Source organism: Tiliqua scincoides, chromosome 1 (assembly GCF_035046505.1).
Source record: "Tiliqua scincoides isolate rTilSci1 chromosome 1, rTilSci1.hap2, whole genome shotgun sequence".
In the NCBI taxonomy this organism is placed as follows: domain Eukaryota; kingdom Metazoa; phylum Chordata; class Lepidosauria; order Squamata; family Scincidae; genus Tiliqua; species Tiliqua scincoides.
Genome location: NC_089821.1, coordinates 194334026 through 194353239, shown reverse-complemented (window position 1 = coordinate 194353239; position 19214 = coordinate 194334026). Strand labels below are relative to the sequence as shown.

General features: G+C 42.5%; 1 protein-coding gene across 2 annotated transcripts in view; it reads left to right on the top strand.

Moving 5' to 3' along the window:
• SEC63 (SEC63 homolog, protein translocation regulator) overlaps positions 1–19214 on the top strand; it is a 38750-nt gene that overhangs the window by 2744 nt on the left and 16792 nt on the right. For both annotated transcript variants that reach the window (XM_066613178.1, XM_066613171.1), the window contains 9 exons: positions 5874–5973; positions 6296–6410; positions 8584–8696; positions 10150–10211; positions 12331–12389; positions 13429–13479; positions 16269–16377; positions 17624–17718; positions 17801–17933. In XM_066613178.1, the coding sequence (XP_066469275.1) occupies positions 5918–5973; positions 6296–6410; positions 8584–8696; positions 10150–10211; positions 12331–12389; positions 13429–13479; positions 16269–16377; positions 17624–17718; positions 17801–17933 (793 nt within the window). In that variant the 5' untranslated portion in view covers positions 5874–5917. The remainder of the gene's footprint in view (positions 1–5873; positions 5974–6295; positions 6411–8583; positions 8697–10149; positions 10212–12330; positions 12390–13428; positions 13480–16268; positions 16378–17623; positions 17719–17800; positions 17934–19214) is intronic.

The window sequence follows — 19214 nt, the reverse complement described above, 5'->3', positions numbered from 1 at the left end:
TAGAGTTAGACATAGTTGACTTATAGAGCTTAAGAAAAGAAATTCAAGCAAACAAGACACCAATCTTACTGTTGGTTCCAGCAAAGCAGGTGGACACATGTGGAGTCCTTTCTCCCAAAGTTTTTAAACTACTCGTATCACTCTTGTAATCTCTTATGTGTTCAATTTAATGTGGTTTTTAAGTAATACAGGTTGAGCCTCATTATTCACTTGGGTTCCATTCCAAGCACTCACCTGGATGGTAAAAAAAACACACTATAGCAAATCAATTTAAAGTTTCTTTGCTCAGGTGATTTAAAAACAGCCTTGCTGACCTTTTGACTCTTAAGAGTCATTAAGAAGACAATCAATCAGTCATCCTCCAAGCGCTTCACTCAGTTCCCTCCCTTCACCAATGCAAAGCTATAACCTTTCTTTCACTTGCTCAGGGGGAAGGGAGGGGTCTGCTGGAGAGAGAAGGACTGATGGATTGTCAGCCAGCTGCCCCCCCCCTCATTAAGGAGGCTATTGTTCAAGGACTGTTCAGTTTTTGAAACTGATTTTAATGGGGTGCGTTTTTCCCCTTCTCCAGGGATCAGCACATTCCTTCTCATTTGCATGGGCCATTTGTGTTGAGTCAAATCAGTGTATAAAAAATCCGTCCTCTTTACATTTGTCCTCCTTACCCCGATAAAAGCCCCAGCCTGTCCAATGGGGCTTCTCGAGTCTGTGCCACATATTTCACTGGTGCAGACTTGAGAAGCCGTGTATCAGGTTCAAAAGCCCAACATGGAGGATAGGTTGGGCTTGGCAGAGTTTGGCGGAGGAGGCCTCTGCCAGGCCCACCCCCACCCTAGGCCTGTCCCTCCCCCATTCCACCCTCTCTCCACCCAGAAACACTTGCAGTCCTTCAGCCTGCTCAGTTCCAGCACAGGATGCAGCAGTAGCCATTTGGAGCAACTGCTCCTATGGTGGATTGGGCTGTGAGTCCAGGTATTATTGACAATAAATAGAGAATGTTAGATTCAGTATTGTGCCTGAGCTATAACTAGTATGCTTGTATTTTTTGGATTTTTTTCTGTTTTGAGGGAAAAAAGTATAAATATGTTTTAAGTTTTTGTGCAGTGTTCTGCTACCATAAGAAGTCTTTTTGACGCACTTGAACAAATCCACTGAGTGCTGAATGGATTTTAAAAAATCTGTTCTTGGCCTTTGGGATGTGATTATTGTAACACTTTCTTCAGGAACATGTAGTTGATAATTGCAGGATACAGCTGCTACAGTTAGCAACATGTTCTAAAGAATGTACACATTTGGTGTGCAAAGGAACTAGGAGAAAGATGTCAATGGATCAGCTGTGTGTTCTCTGTACTGCAGTCTTTTATGTGACTTGTCTGTCATTGTAATAAAAAATATCACAGATAGGAGATACATGAGCTAGACTGCAAACATTATGTTCTGGTATGCAGAAGATAACTATGTGGGATATAACTATGTGGGATATTACAATGAGGCCTATTCCTACTATAACTGAATAAAATAATTGTAGCTTAAAATCACTCTTGGGAGCTGCTCTTATCAAACTTTCCAGCCCCGTGGTAAGGGAACAAATGTTCTCTTAACTTGTGGAGGCCTCTATGACTGCCCCTCCACCACTGAATGCTCCATTGGCACGGCTGCATCAGTGCTGGAAAGTGTTGAATAGGAATGGGCCCTTGGTTAACTTTGTAAGTGCCATGTATCCTAGCCCACTCAAACCACACTTACTGAACTAATGGAAGCAAGTGTGACTTGTATTTGATTTGTATCCTTCTTTTTGTCTGGTGTTCTCAAAGTGGCTTAATATTCGTAACAACAATTCAGTTAAAATTCTTACACAGAAATTAAAAATTCCAGTTGTGTAATGGAACATACTGGGTCACAGATTTGCTCACAGAGCAAATATAATTTTAGTTTTGCTTGCCACTTTATCAGTTTATATCCCCTCTGATTTGCAGCCCTGACTGAGATTCTCAACCAGCTGGATAATAGAATACAATTGAGGGCTGTTTGGTATTTTACTTCTTTGTTGCACTCTGATGAAATTGGGAGGTACATGTTGTTGATTGCTGGACTAAATCTTGAGTCATTTCACTGTGGTTGCAGGTAGTGAGACCTGATTTGGGAGGGGGCAGTCGCAGCGGTGGTGGCAGAGCTCAGGCAGCAGAAAGCATTTGCCTTTTCCTGGTTTGTCTACCACAGTGGTTCCCAACCTTTAGGAGACCACAGACCAGTATGGCAAAAATTGGAATTGTCGTGAACCGCATGCAACCTCCCACCCCCGTAAACAAAATATACATTTAAATTTGTAATATAGGTGGCCCTCATTATCGATGGGTTTTCATTCTGTGGGTATTCAAAAACCATGGATATTCAAAACCTGTGGTTACTTCCCCCCCCAATCCTGACTGGAGCTGAGCTCTAGTTGTTCTGGAGGCCCCTCTGAAGTCCACAGAGGTCTCAGGCAGATGTGTGTGGCCTCTGTAGGCTTCAGAAGAGCCTCTAGAGGCAAGAGGAGCACAGCTCCTGTCACCTCCAAAGACTCCAGGTTGGCCTGCACTATCGGTCCTGGTACCCGTAAATGAAGAAATCCGTGGGTACTTCACCCACGAATAGCTGCCTGTAATTAGAAAAGATTAATTAGATTTATTATTAATAGAGAAGATTGTGGTTTGTTGCTTCTGCTGGTAGCTGTAGCTGCAGGAGGTCGGTTCTCCACCCTTTCTGGTGGTCTGTGGGGAACTGCTTCCTCAAAGAAGTGATCAAAAGTGATTTTTTCCCCCCCCGAGACCTTGCGGGCCACTTCTCAGGTTCTTGCGGACCACCTGTGGTTCCCAGACTACTGTTGGGAACCAGTGGTCTACGGGGTATAGCCCTACAACTGCAGGTAGTGGCTTTGAAACTTGCATAGATTGCTGTTGCTGTGTACATTTGTGTCCAGAGCAGATCAGCAGCACCACGTAGGCTGTTTCAATAACCTGTGCGGAAAATCTCATGTGTCGACCAATCCTGACTTGCATTTTCTTGATAAAATTGATTTTTTTGTGGATATACCTGAGCACTTTGAACTGGGATGCTAGTGTAGCACAAGTACAGATTATAGCAGATTTCTAATGAAGTGAGCAAAACTGAGTTGGTTTATCCTTGTTGGTTTGTATTGTGAATAGGCAATTTCGTATTTGGAATTCTGTGAAGCATGAAGTGTTCCACAGTTGTGGAGAGATCTGTGATGATTGATCTGCTTTCCCAAACAGAATAGGCTGCAGACATTATGTCATTTTGTTTTGCCAAAAAGAGAGTTAAGATATAACCAATAGTTCTGAACCACATGTCTAATGCTGTAATCCTAAAACTGATTTGCAGTGAAGTTCCACTGGTACTTAGTTTTAGGACATTGGCCTGTCAATATTAAACCTGTGCAGTCATTAGATTTTGTCAGGTTGCTCCAATCATTTCCAACACAAGACCTTCTCTAAAGACCTGTGGTGTTTTTCTTTAACACACATGCCACATTTCTGGCTATAAGCACCCAGAGTAGCTATTGTTAATAATGGATTCTCATGTTCTCAAAATCTTGTGTTGGATCCATGGAAGTATTTATAGCTTAGTTTACTTGATAAAAACTGTTTATAAAATTCTGTGCAAGAATTGAGTTAAACTTTAATGTTAAATGTCAAGTTAAATGTCAGCTCATTTATCCCTTTGGCTTTTTTATGCATGAATGGCTGCAGTGTAGTCCACTGTCTTAAACAAGATGGAGAAAAAGTAGATGTCTTGCTACTTTTAGCAGTGAGCAAATAGCAGTGCACAACAGTAATAAAAACATTTTTTTAATCTTGTATTTTGATTTGTTCTGTTAACTTATTTGCTTCTTGAAACACTCATATGTAATAATGGGTTGTGACCATTTATATTGCTAAAGGGGAAAATGCAGTTTTGAATTTGTTCTTGATTGTGAAATATTGTGCCAAGATTTTTGAATGGAGAATCTTAACCTACCTTAAACGCTAAGTTAATATCTTATTCAATCGTTTCTTCCTGGTAGAAGGAAATAGAAACTGGGAAACCTAACATTGGTGTCCAGCCAACACCTTTCCAAAAGAAACTAATGATGATTGCAATCAAAACTTTTATCAAACGTGTGTGTGAAATATGGGAATACTTAAAAATGAAGTCTAGTAAATATTTTGCTTTATATACCTACAAATTATAGTTGCTTGGTAGATTCTGAAAGCTAGTGTCGACATGCTAGCATTAACTAGGATTAAAAGGGATCAGGCTGTGGAAGGCATCATCATTCGGTCTATTGTTGAATCAGGGTGAAAGAAGATGGTAGATTTATGCACAATATGAGGAAAAAGCATCCTGTGATGTAACCCTAGTTATGACCAACCTGGTCATATTTGCACAGGCTCTCATTTTTAAAGTTCCTTTTTAAAAAAAATATCACTAATTTGAATATAAATCGTACTTAAACACTTGGGTGGTTCACTCTCAACCTTGCAGTGTTAGACTGGAACCTGGAGGAAACGATAAAGTTTTTATTGCTGTAGTCTGATAAGTGTGACTGTTTTAGTATCTATTATTAATACCTTCATGTTAATATTTGGTTTGTGTTAAAATGAAGAGCCTTCTGCATTTAAGATAAGAAATAAATTTCTTTTAATTTGCACAGGAAATTGTAGTTCATAGTGTATTCTGTAAATAAATAAATGCCACAATCTTCAAATCACATTTGATCTTTGCTAATTTGTTTATGTCTCTTGTGACATCTTCACTCCTAGTAAGACCCGTTCTTTGCACATAATTATAAGAGGACTGAGGAGGGCATAGCTTAGCACAATATGGACCTGTGAGCCACTTTTTGTTCTCCAAAGGTCATATTGAAGCTATAGCCTGAACTGGATTGTCACATCAAATTGCATGTTTTAGTTGCCCTGATTTTATTTGTTTAATATAATTTGTGAAGATGACTTTTGAACTTGCTTTTCTCTGCTTCTGAGAAATAAATGGGGGTTGGACTGTTGCAGAGAGAGAAGAATGTAGAGCACAATCCAGGAGTGCCCTTGGGCCGTCTCAAGTCCCTTGTGCCGGTCCAGAGGTGTCACAAAAGTGCTGTCACTTTTGCGCCACTGTGGGAGTCAGGAGGCTGGTGCACAGATGTGCGCTAACCTTCAGAAGCTGAATCCAGCCTCACTGTTCTGGTGGAATGGTGAGTACTTGCCATCTGAATCACACCAGTGCAGGGGTCTGGAAAGGGTGGGGGGAGGGCAGAATGGGGGTGTTGTGGGGTGGAGGGCGGGTGGGTCGGTGGGAGGACTGAACCCAGAAGGAAACCTAAAACCTAAGCCAGGATCCTGCACTTAGGTTGCATCCCAACTCCCAACCTCCTTCCCAAGAGACCCAACCTTACACCAGGCTGCCCAGATCTATGCCACAGATCTTAAGGGGGCACAGATCCGAGTAGCCCCATGGGGCAGCTGCCACGCAATATGGGGTAAGGGGAATGAATTCCCCTTACTCTGAGTTGTGCTGCATCCTGGCCCAGCCCTGCTTTGGATATAGCGCAGGCCAGCTGGCCTTCTTGCTTATGGGCATTTTAGGATTGGGCCGCCCTCTATGTATTGCAAGAGTCAATTGCATGACCAATTGCATCACCAATATGCAAAGAGTCAATTGCATGTTATGAAGGCTGGCAAACTTTTGAGCAAGACTAGGAAAGAGCTGGAATTGTGCCCTTAGAATTAAAACACTTTTCTTTTCAAGCTTAGTACTGGAAACATTGCATTTAAGAAGAGAAATTCATTGTTTTGGTGCTACTCCAAATTAAAATTACTTTTTCCCCCCCTACACAGAGCAAATTCGCTTAAAAAATCTAAGAAAAGTATATGGAAGATGTATGTGGTATCGACTGCGATTGTTAAAACCCCAGCAGAATATAATTCCTACTATAAAGTAAGTATATTTAATTTATCTCTTTAGATTTTTCTCACTGAATTTTTTTGGGTAATAAATGCCCATTAAACTGAAAATATTTGAATAATATTCAAATTTGAATATTTGAATAATTTGAATAATATTTGAATAATAAATGATTATTGAAGATGAATGTGGTGGGCCTAGTAGTGGGCTGTTGGAGTCATAATTGTAAAGGAACTGAGGAAAATGACTCCCAAGTTGAGCTTCAGCTAATAACATAATTTTATTGAGCATTCACGGTGGAGGGTATGGGATCTACAACTCTAAATATTTCCTTTTTCATCTTCTATTTCAACAGGAAAATAGTTTTGCTTGCTGGTTGGGCATTGTTTTTGTTTCTTGCTTACAAAGTTTCCAAAACAGACAGAGAATATCAAGAATACAACCCATATGAAGTATTAAATTTAGACCCAGTAAGTAACATCTTTCGTGTTTTAACTCTATAATTCAGTTTGACATAAAGATACATATAGTGTTGCTCCTCATCTTATGGAAGAGTTATGTTCCAAGGTTGGAGCATAAAGCCAAAATTGCATATGCTCAGAATTATCTTGAAAATCTCTTGCAACCCCAAAATATGTGCTGTCTCTTTAAAAATTACAAGAAGCAGGCCAGAACTGAGACTGACTGAAGGAACAGCAGCTTCATTCTCTGATCTCATTCTCACTCTCAGGCTTGTATTTAGTAAGTGGAATGGTGGGTGGAATTGTCTGCACTATTTGCTGCTGTTCTTTGGATTTTTGTTTGCTGAACTTGTGTAGTTCATGCAAGTAAACTGTGCAAGATGAGGGATGGCTATACTTTTGTACAGAATGTAGGGATGGGGAATTCACAAAGATGTAATTTTCACTTTTCTAAAGTGGTACATGAAATTAAGAGGATTATGTAAAACATACTTTTATGTATTTAAGATATGTTTTATAAGTACAATATCTTCATCTTTAGGGTATTACCACACTTATAGAGAAGTCTTTGTTTGAAGTAAAGCACAACAATGAAAAGAACAATGCCAGTTGGTGCTGATTTTTTTTTTAGAAGTGGGGCATAGATGAGACAATTGGCCAATGGCATTATTTTCTGTAGGGCAAAAATTGCAGCTCAGAATTGAAGTATTTGGTGGGAAAATATGTTATTTCGTAGACTGCATGTGTATTCTTGAGTCTTGGCATTTGAAACCGTTCCAAAGTTTTGCTTTTTTAAATATAAAAGTACTGGGTTTCTTACTCATAAATTATAGGGAGCAATGATACATCTCATTAAGATAATGACTGTGGTATAATTTCTTATATTGAACCAATCAGGATTTGGCATTTGGGGTTTTTTAAATTTTCTTTGATTGAAAGAAAGCTCTACTTGATCCTGTTGGTGAGTGAGGTGGAGAGGTAATAGGATATTTCCTTTAATGCTGTACACATTTGATCCCTGTTGCATATATGCAACGTTAAGCAGAAATGTCTTAAACTGTAAACTCTCTGAAAGCTGTAGCTTAAGCAGTGGCGTAGCTAAGGATCCTGCTGCCCGGTGCAGAGCTGAAGATGATGCCTCGGAAGTGACATCACTTCCGGGTTTTTATTTCATACCCACTTTTTAAAAACTGCAAAATAAATCTGCCACATCTCCTAAGCTGCTTGCTGCCTTCCCCCAGGACCAGCTCCCTCCTACTCATCCCCCAAGCTGCTGCCGCTTCTCCATCACCTTTGGCGCGCCTCACCAGCCAGGCACGTTGGACTTCAGGGGGCAATGGGTACACTGAGGCCAGCCCTGCACCTCCAGGGGCTGTTTTGTTTGGTGGGCGGAGCTCGGTCCCGCAACTGCTTCACAAGGCAGGGAAAGGACCTGTGGAGAAGCCCTCCTGCTCGCTCCCAGTGGCTGCAGGGAAAGGAGAACTCAGGGCAGGCGGGCTGGTAGGAAGTCGTGCCTGACTGTCTGAGGCTGCCATCCTATCCGCCCTTACCTGGAAGTAAGCCCCATTGACTATAATGGGACATACTTCTGAGTAGAGTGTGCATAGGGTTGACTCTGATGAAGCCTCGCTCCCTGTGGGGAGGAGGACAGAGAGGCAGGCGGAAGAAAGTCGTGCCTGACTGAGGCTGCTATCCTCTCCACACTTTCCGGGGAGTAAACCCCATTGACTATCATGGGGCTTACTTCTGAATAGACGTGCCTAGGATTGGTTGTGAGTGAAAGAAAGGCTTGCTTGCTCACAGCGGCTGGGGGAAGAAGGACTTGGGGCAGGCAGCGGGAGGAAGCTGTGCCTGCCTGAGGCTCCCATCTGCCTGAGGCAGCCCAAGGTAACTTGTGTGCGCCCCAATGTTGCCCCTCAGCCCCGATGTTGCCCCTCAGCAGCCGTAGCCCAGTGCATTTGCTACCCCCTGCATCCCTAGCTACGCTACTGAGCTTAAGTGTGGTGTTTTGCTTTGATTTCTGTTTAAGAAGAGTGGGTTGGCCAAAGTTTGAGGGAAAAACATGGTATTAGAAAATGGCCCTGTTCCATTCGATTTTCCTTTCTCAGGGCTAGCTCATGTCTTTGTAGACTGAGGAAAGTTAATGTATTTAGTGTAACTAATATAGAACTTTATCTTTTAGGGAGCAACTTTGTCAGAAATTAAAAAGCAGTACCGCTTGCTCTCACTGAAATTTCATCCAGATAAAGGAGGAGATGAAGTTGTGTTCATGAGGATTACTAAGGCTTATGCAGCGTAAGTTCTCTGCACAGGAAGGGAAGTTTGGGCCTGCTGCCCCCAAAACAAAAAAAGACACCTGTAGGTGCCAACAACCTTCTTCCAAACCTTTGAGCTGGTTAGTCTACTTTAATGTCAGCAATTACAGACAGTGGCTGGCATCCTGACTCGTGTTTCGCTGTCAGGTGCTCCCTCCACAAACACAAGTGTCTTCAGTAAACAGAAGGGGTCCTTTCACAAGAGATCATTCTTCTATGAACGGAACCACTCCTTCTGTTCATGGAGGAAGCTTAATTTGTGGAAGGGGCTCCTGATGGCAGAAGCACTATCTGGGATGTCACCCATTCTTACCTGTACTGAATTTTTCGCTGCTCTTGCTTGCTATTGGTATTTTTCATCCTATAGTAGCAAGTTTCAGACTGGGTTGTTCAGCAGCGTGTAAATGGTAACATTTGTTCTTATTGTCTGGCAGTTGGAAGAGATTTCCTGAGGCAATAGTCTAATCGCTAGATTAAGACTTAATCTTAATTTTTTCTGGTGTAACTTGTAGTAGTGGACAGAACACCTGAGTTCCAGAAACTTATTGCCACTCACATGCAGACATGGTTCTTCATCCTTTGGATCCTCTTCAGTACGCATGTTCTTCTGAGAAAGAAGTTCAAGCCTGTGATAAATTCCAAGTTTTCCTTTCAGTTTGTATAAACCATGCAATTTTTCATCATTTATAATGTCAAGGGTTTCACAACCTTTTGATTACTCAGAAGTCTGTGGTTTTAGAAGTGAAACGGGGAGGAGAAGGGGTGAACAACTACTAGCTGTGCACTTAATAGAAACTTTTAGTTTGGCTTCTGCCCCAGAACTGTAGGCTCTTTCTTTATAGCAAGAAAATATCATTTCGATGTCCAGTCATAAAACTGTAACTCTTCACGGTCTCTCTCTAAAGCAGTGTATACTAATAAAATGCAAACTAAGCAAAATATTATACGTTACCACTTATTGTGGAATTTGTAAGCCACCTTGGGCAATTGTTTTGGCATGGAAAATGCAGGATATAAATCTTTTAAGTTAAAAAAAATCATTAATTAAAAATGTCTTATACTAAAACATCACTTTGATTTGGATAGAATGCACATCTGGAGATCTGTATGCACTTCCCCCTTCAAACTTTTAGCCAGCATTTTATCAGTACAGGTTTTCCTGTTTTTGATTCTATACTCATTGGCTAGCAGAGGTCACTGTTACTTAAGTGTAGTCATGGCTTGATAACACTCTTGCACTCTGAGTCTGCGGTGCTTTGCTTTACCTGTCAGCAGTGCTGTTCAGGATCTTATTCCATCCTGTTCAGGATCTTATTCCATTCCAGATGTTTTTATAAGATCAAGGTGTTTGTTGAAATGTGTTTCTTTTTCCTTCCAAAGAAATAATAAAATGATTTTTAACATTTCTTTCCCCCCACCCTATCCTTTGTTAGTTTAACTGATGAAGAATCTCGAAAAAATTGGGAAGAATATGGCAATCCTGATGGGCCACAAGGTAATCCTTTTGTGTCTTATTTAGATTTTAACTTATTTGGCACCTAGCTTATCCATTTTGTCACAGTGATAGCAGGCAGGTCTACCATTTTCATTTAGCTTTGCGGTGCTTTGAGGTAGGCTAGACTTGGTAGTAATGATATGTCCAACTTCATTCCAATTAGTTCTGAGCGGGGATTTGAGCTGTGGCATCCATTTCACCACACTGTTCCTCATAGAAACCCAAAGAGAGCCAGACCAGCAAATGTCTGCACATTAGGGTTGTGGATTGTAATCTTCAAATGCTGTGTTGTCCACATCTGCATTCCAGTATCATACATGGGAATTTGTGACGTAATGAAAGTGTGGGGGCAGGAGGTGTGGTCCAGAGGTTGAGCTGCATGAAGACTGCCTGAAGCTAAGCAGACGTAGCCTGATTTCATGCCTGGACGGGAGACAAGCAGAAGTCACTGATAAAGCTGATATGATGAGAGCGAGGAGTCACTGTTGTATGCTGTGGTGGGAGGATGGACTGGAATGTTGGAATGCTGAAAATGTCATTGACAGGAACGATTAAAAACTGGAGGGTCCCCAGCTCTTGATGTGATTTGTGTGGTTTTCAGTGGAAGCTCAAGGCATATCTTGTGCAGTTAAGAAAGAGGACTTCACCCTGAAGGAAATGTGTGGAGACAGATTAATTAAATATATTTTTATATATTGCATCCACTGGAGGCAAGAGGAGCTGTGCTTCCCTCCTCCAGAGGCTCTTCTGAGTGCTGCAGAGTTCCACAGAGGCTGTGTCCACCTGCCTGTGGCCTCTGTGGACCTCAGAATGGCCGTTCAGGTAGAAAAAGTCACTTCTGTTTTTTAGTTCCTTGTTTTTTTTGTTGTTTTTTTTTGCGAAACTGGAAGTGGCTTTTTGTGCCTTTAAAAGGCATTATGAGGGCTGGGGAAGTCCACAGTGGTGAATGCAAGCGGTCTCTGCGGGGTTTATAAGAGCCTCCAGAGGGTTGGGAATGTCCCTGGTATCCGTGGTTTCAAGTATCCACAGGGGTTTTGGAACTGAACCCCCGTGGATACTGGGCACACCTGTATATAAATAAACATTCATGTGTGTAAGTTGCAGGCAGAATTGTAACTATCAAATGGAATACTTAGCAAGTACAGTTTGTTCCTCATAATTTCACAGCAGACACGCATACGGACTTATGGGGCTATGCAGAGTTGACTCCAGGAACATTCTAGAGATGTAGCTAGGAAACATGCTCAAAAATAGGTCTTTTTCTATCTGCCTGTGCCTTGGTAGTAGAGTGAGCATTTTCTTATTCAATTATAACTGTCTTGATGGCAGTAGAGCAGGGAACTTTCTTTTGGGGACCTCTCCCTGCAAGCTGTTCATTTTCATCCACTTCTGGCTACAGGGCTGGCATCCCTTATTTTTCTTTCATTAATTTTTTTGTTGGGTTTCCTGCCTGCTTGTGGTGCAGTGGGTGGTGTTCAAATAATGCTATGGTTATGAGGGAACTGTATCCACTTCAAATGAGCATGACTGATATTTGGTTTGTCTTGATGAGGAGCTTAGACTCTTGTCCCTGTTGCCAGAAATTCACCAAACAAGCCAGTGCTTCCAGATTAAGTGATTCCTTTTAGGGAAAGGCTTTGGTGGCCACTGCTGCCAGTCAATCTAGTGTCCACAAATACCATCAAGGAACTTTGTTTGGTATTAGCTCTGCCCAGCCCTCCCATCCAGTCTTGAACTCCACTCACTACACTGCTTGCTTTTGGGGGAGTGGCAGGGCTCCAAACCTCCATCCAAACACTTTGCCACTGCTCCTCCTGCTTCTGCAACTCCTGAAGATGCCCAAGAAGAAGAAACTACAGTGTGTTCTCAGCAATTATATAAAAGAAACTGAATAGGAAGGCACTAGTCCATCTCCTCGAGTAATGTACAAGTAGTAAACTTTTTTTATTCAAAGGGAAGAAACTAGAGCAGTGGCTCCTTAGCTATAACTCTTAATTGTTACCAGAGGTGTGCATAATCCATAGAACCCATTGTGACAATATGTTACCATTATATATAGTGTTCGAATTCTTCGAGTTGCTCTCTTGCCACTTCACAACTTTTCCTTTGTTTTTTGCAGCTACCAGTTTTGGGATAGCATTGCCAGCATGGATTGTGGATCAGAAGAATTCTATTTTGGTAGGTTAACATTGCATTCTCTGCCAAATCAGTTGTCAAGCTGAAGGCCGCAGTGCAGACTGCCTGCAAGCATGCAGGGTTTCCATAGTCATTTATGGAGAGGCAACAGTCTATGTATTCATGGACTGCATGTAGACCATGGCCTTTTTATGTACTTGCCCAGTTCAGAGTTGTGATCCAGTTCTGAAAAAAAGTTCACACACTTGCTAATCTATTTGTGGTTGATCAAATATGATGATTCCTGAAGACTGTCCTGTGGTGCATTATGGAAAGCCCGTGTTGGTCTTTGCTCATCATTCCATTTTTCTGCTTTTAAATATTGTTGCTTTCAAATGTACAGATAAGTTGTGATGGTGAGCCAAGCTGCAGGAGAAGACAAAACAATCCCTGCTGCTAAATCAGTCTGACGTGGACTGTGGTGCTTCTTTCCCCACTGTCTAGTTCACTGTGCCATCCCTAGAGACTGTCACTACTTTACCTTGATTCTAGTGTGCCACAAGCAGGCAGCAGGATCAAACATGCTGTTCCACATTTGAGTTGCCTGTTTGAAGGAGTAGTTAAAATAACCAAAATGGCGTAACCATTTTTGTCTCATTAGTTTCAAATTCCCATAATCTGAAGTTTTAAACCAAGGAGCCTAATGAGAGCATTTCATTTTGGTTGCTGCACTATAGTGATACTTGTTTATATAATTTGTTTATGTAAATTGCTTTTAAATACAAGGACAATGCTGATATTCTTATTTCCCACCCCTACATTTGAAAGTGTATATCTGTGTTTAACCTTGTAGCTCTTGGATGATTTTAAACAGGCTATCAAGAAAAGCATAATGGCAACTTTCAGTACATGTTTTATAGACTCCTACTTGTTTGTCATTGGTTTCTGAAATATTTGCTTCAGTGCTTAGAGGTTGTCCCTTTCAAACAACCTAACAGAAGACCATAATGGTGATGACTTAGTATTGACTATCCATACATAATTATTCATGACCTTGTCAGGAGTTTTCTGATGATGATGGTACTTTTCTCTTTATATCTAGGTTTTGCTGGTGTATGGATTGGCATTTATGGTTATTCTTCCAGTAGTTGTAGTAAGTACTGTTTTAAATGTGAGGGGGTGGGATTTGGTAAAACATCAGGGGATGGGAGAAATCCTGGACACTATGCCACTTGTTCTCTGAAGTGGTAATCATTTATAGGTCCAAGAACAGTAGTTGATTTCTATTTGAAGGGTCAATATGGAATGGTGAGTGCACTCTTAAGGCAACATGTGGCAACTGCAAGGACTGACGGTGATATTCACTTATTAAAGATCCATCAGCTTTAGAAATCACAGTTTTGTTTTGTGATACCTTAACTTTCATTTTTGACCATAAGAACATGCAGAAGTAATTTATAATGTTTCCATAGGCCTTTCATCTAAGCATGACTCAATATGAAAAGAAAATGGTTAATTTTGTGCCATCTATGTGACAAAGAAAAACAGTTCTGCTCACAGTCTAAGAATTGACACAAGGGTGGCAGAAAGAGCAGGGGAGGGAAATGAAACCTGTGATAAAAGAAGGGAAAGCCTGGGAGCTATCGTTTTTAATAAAAATTCAAGAAGTGAAAACTGTCTACTTTGCCTTATATTGGATAGTGAGGCTGATGATGATGAGCATCATGTACCACGTTTCAACAATGGTCACAAAGCTGTTCACATAGCAAATAAATGAAAATATGGTTTCTTGTCCCAAAGTGCTTTCAGTTTTCAGGCAAAGAGATACCAACAAGTAACTGCTAGAAGATACGTCATACTAGGATGAATAGGGACAATTGCTATCCCCCTATGTCAGGAGTGTCCAAACCTTTTGTTAAGAGGGCCACATCATCTTTCTGACACTGTCAGGGGCCGAGGAAAAAAAAATTAATTTACATTTAAATTTGAATAAATTTACATAAATGACTGGGCACAATCCTAACCCGCAGTTATGCCAGCATAGGAGGCCCTGGAATGTCACAAACGTGCCGTAAGGCATGTTTGCGCCTCCGTGGGCGGGAGCTGCGTCGGTGCATTCAGAAGCCTCCGCGGCGTCTCCCGCGCTGCCGCTTGTGTCAGCGTGCTCGCTTGTGTCAGCGCACAAGTGGCAAATGTAGGCATGGGGGGGTGGGAGGGGAGCGTTTCTGGGCAGGGGGAGGGCGAGCGATGGGTGGCCCTGGGGGTACGGGGAGCGGGGGGCGGAGCTGGGACCCGGCTGTTATGCTGGATCCCAACCCCCGTCCCTGGAGAGAACGGAGTGGCTTCCAGTGGGGGAAGTTTCTGGGCAGGTGGAGGCCGGGTGATGGGTGGCCCCAGAGGCGGGTGCACGGGGAGCCGGGAGCGGGGCTGGGACCTGGCAGTTACCACCCCCAGAAGTGGCGCAGGTCCAAGGAGACCCATTGGGGTGTGTAGCCCTTGCCCAGGGCTAAGGGGAAGAGCTTCCCCTTGCTGAGCTGCTGTAGCCAACAAACCTGCGTTGGATGCAGTGCAAGCCTCCTGGCTTGCCTGCTCCAGCGCAGGTTTGGATTGCGCCCTGGATTAGAGAGGGAACATATCTGAATGAATGAAGGCCTTGCAATAGTTCAAGGTCAATCTTTCTGTTGCTGCCGCTGCATCATCACAGATGTGAAATAGCAAGCAGTGGAGGGAGCCTCATCCCACAGCTCACTCGAGAGGTTGAACAGTCGCTCTCACACTGAGAGCAGTTGCATCGGGCCAGCACGGGCCCCAGCAATTCTCCAGAGGTCCAGAGGCTCATTGGAGCCTGGGGGTTCCCTGTGGGCCAGATTGGGAGTTCCTGAGGGCCACAAGTGGCCCCCGGGCCAGGGTTTGGGCACCCTGCCCTATGTTATACATAAGAGCCACAACTTCTTGAAAGGTGTGTCGTAGACCAGCTGGCAGGGGTCGGAAGGTATTATGCTTTGGGCAGCACAATACCAACACTGCCCTTAGCTGGCACAGGTCCCTTGTGCTGGCTCCCGTGTGTTGTGAATGCACCAAAAAGAACATTTGTGGCTACTTGGAATGTGCACTGGCCCAGTAAAGCTGGAGCAGTGCTGTGACTGCTTGAGTTTGTGTCATCTCAGGCAGACTGGCACAGGGGTGGGAGAGGGCAGAAGGAGAGAGGAACGGAGGCGAGTAGGGGGCATTTCAGGGTGGGGGGTGGATTAGGCCTGGGAGGGGGTGGGGCTAGCCATGGTGGTGCAGGGCAGATTCCAACCCCTGTCCCCAGCTCGAGCGATTTTGCTTGGACTGCTGGGATTGTGCCTGCAAAATTCCATGTGCAGATCCAAGTAGCCCCATAGGGCGTCTTGTGGCATTGCTTAGGTTAAGGGAACTAAAATCTCCTTACTCTGAGTTGTGCCTCAGGCTGCACCAAACCTGAACTGGATAGAGTGCAGTCCAGTCGGCCTGCCTTTTCCAGTGCAGGTTAGGATTGCACCCTTAGTGGGACATATGGCCTTTCAAGTATGCAGTATTCTCCAACAATCTTTGTTAATGTCTAACAATACCCCCAGATGCTTTCTATTTTTCCCATTTCCAGTAATAGGATGTGATACATAATGTGCCACCATAGCTCCATCATTTTTACATCTGTTCAGGGCACAGGAAATGTTTCTAAAGTTCCACAAATTGACTTTTGGGGCCTGTACGTTTTGATCCTGTTGAGCTAGCAGTGTTGTAGAGAGAACTGTCAGTAAATAGGCTTTCACAAATTAAATTTCTTCTGATGATTTAAGTGTATTATCATCTTGCAAGAACATTTTGCTTTAGTACTCAGTGGAAGTACTAGTCATAATTTAATTCATTTGTGCTTGTATGACATCAATAGCTGTCACTTCCTATTTTTAAATGTTTTAGGGTTCCTGGTGGTATCGATCAATACGTTATAGTGGAGATCAGATTCTCATTCGCACAACTCAAATTTATACCTATTTTGTTTATAAAACAAGGAATATGGATATGAAAAGTAAGTGTTTAAGAAGCGATGAAATATTGCACTCTGTATTCATTTCATTCTTGTGCTTTAAATGATGATGATGATGATGATGTAACATGTTGCAATATATTGAGACTTTTATGAAATAAACTTTTCAGCAGGCTGTTAAACTTTATCCCTAGGTTTTCTACAGTGTGTTGTTAGATTCCATGAGGGGGTGGGGATGTGACCAACTGAGACCAACTCACTGTAGTGGTTAACCAATACCTGTGCTATACCTCTTCAGATTGAGTGGTGGCTCACATGGTTGAATGCAAAAAATGCCTCCATGGGGGGGGGACCCTCCCTACCCCAGCAGCTACGTAAACATAGCAATCATATTGCTACCCTCCCCCATCCCCGCACAAGGACTTACAGGACTGTACTAGAGCGCTGTGCATGAAAAGAGCAACTAAATCTAAAGAAGTTATTCTCGTGCAAGAACTACACAGTGCAACCTGTTATAAATGAATTTTTTGAACTGTATTAGCAACCATTTTCCTTCAGCTTTGACTTCAGTCCATGCGCAGATGTCAACAAAAGATCTGAGTAGTCTTGTTGGGAGAGTATTTATCTAAAAATGGTAGGCTGTTTTTTCTAGACCTCGGTCTCCTATCCTGGTTCATTTCGGCAGTCTGCAGTCCTCTCTTGGCCACTGAGAAATGGATTTCAAGAGTCTTCAAAATGAAGTTGATGTCTCAGTGTGTGTCTCCATGTGCAGACTTAGGGGAATGGATAGATGGGGTAGACTGTTCAGAATGAAACATAGGAAAGTACATTTCATAGGTTATTCTGATGTACAGACTTGCTTTGTGGTGTTGACAAGTGATAGGCTTAGTGCAATATTCTGCATGGGCACAATACCCATTGACATTGTGATAAATGAAGCAGCCTCAGAATGTTTTCGTGAGCTTCCCACTTCTCTGAGGATGGAGGGAGGGAGGGCAGGCACAGTGCAGGAACAAGGAAGGAAATCTCAAAAGAGCACTAAAGTGTACAAAAAGTTGCTGGGCCCAACAGTGAACATGGAAACTTGATTAAGAAAAACAACCTTCTTATCTTAAAATGGCCACATTTGGGAAGGCCAAAGCTGTTTGTTAAGTGCTAAGTAAGCAAAGGAGTGTGGGAAGATGGTAGAGAAGGGTCTTGCTGAACCAAAGTTTGAGAACTGCCTGTTACTTTTCATGTGTTTGATAGTGAGGTCACTTTGCATTCAGACTTTTGTTTTTCTTTGTAGGACTTATAATGGTTTTAGCTGGAGCTTCTGAATTTGACCCTCAATATAATAAAGATGCAGCAAGCAGACCTGTAGACAACATTCAAATACCCCAGGTTAGATATTCTTGAAAAATGTTTTGCTGTATGTTGGTGCCAAAATTCAATTTTGAATAACCTCTTTCTATCTTATTTTTAGCTCATCAGGGAAATTGGCAGCATTAATTTAAAGAAAAACGAACCTCCACTTACCTGCCCATACAGCTTAAAAGCGAGAGTGCTATTATTGGCTCATCTTTCCAGAATGAAAATTCCTGAGACACTAGAACAAGGTATTTATGCTCTTGAAGCTGTTGTGGAGGATTATGTCTAGATTTTGAGTCAAGTTGTAAATTGTACTTTGTTTTGGTCTAATATTGAGGTGTTGTTTTTTTATGCCAAGTGTGTGTATATTTGTGATGTGAACCTGCCAGAGAAATTTCACTCAGAAGAAAGGGTTAATGCTGGGAGCAGGACCTCACAGGGGGAGGGGATCAGGTTCCACCTGGAACTAAAGACAAACAATGCCTGGCCAGGGGAAGGGACCAGACCTCTTGAGGATGGTTGGGCTCCAGAAATAGCTTCCTGCATGTAGTATATTGGGTAGTGTTACTTAATCAGAAGCCCTGGCTGGAGGACGCAGCTGTAGCTGGTTACTGGGGAAGAAAGTTTATAACTACAGGATATACCTGTAGTTATAAACCTTCACAACTTAGCTGTGACTAGTGGAATTTTGGTTTACAGCAAACCTGCAACTATAGCAGTGCAACTTACTTTCAAAAGAAAGGCAAGGCGTGGCCATGCAGCTTCTGTAACTTACTGCAATTGTAAGTTCCAGCCTGCCATGACCCCTTGCAACATTTTGACCTATCCACACACTTCAGACTTCAAAAGAATCCCTGATACTTTTCCTGTTGTCATCTGAGATGGGGTTGGATGGTATGAGGCCATCCCATTTGCAACATTTAGGCTATTGCATGCCCTCCCTGAGAGACCTCACTGTCATCTTCTTATTTGCAGTTCATAGCCAATTAAATACTCGTATTTCAATGTGCCTTTCAATAATACACATATCTTATTCTGCTTGTACTAACTGCTCACTGGCTTCTCATATTTTTGTTGGAACCTCACTGCTTGCTTGTTTTTTTTTTCTGCTGTTAATATTTAGTTGTTTTGAAGGCTCCTTCAAAACAAGAAGCTGAAAGGAGAGATAAGAATATCGCCTCTCCTTTCAACCCTGGTGTGTCTGTCATAAAAGAAGGGAAAGGTGCTGTCCTTCCCTCTCTATTCACCTCCAGCACATCCCTGTAGCTAAGCTACTCAATTTTACTACTCCCAAAGCACAGTACCTTTTCTGCACAGGAATAAACAGCAGCCATTTGCATACTAGATTAGCGTCAAGAGTTGTGCTTGGAGGACAGTATTGGGTTGAGGGTTAAGGTTCTGCTCCACTTCTAATGATCCAAGGCACTTAAAATCAGGTCTGCACTTGCTCCTAGTTGCATAACCCCATTTCGGCTTCTGTCTCTCTGGCACTAAAAAACATAGTCCTCAACTGGTGAGTCAAAAGCCGC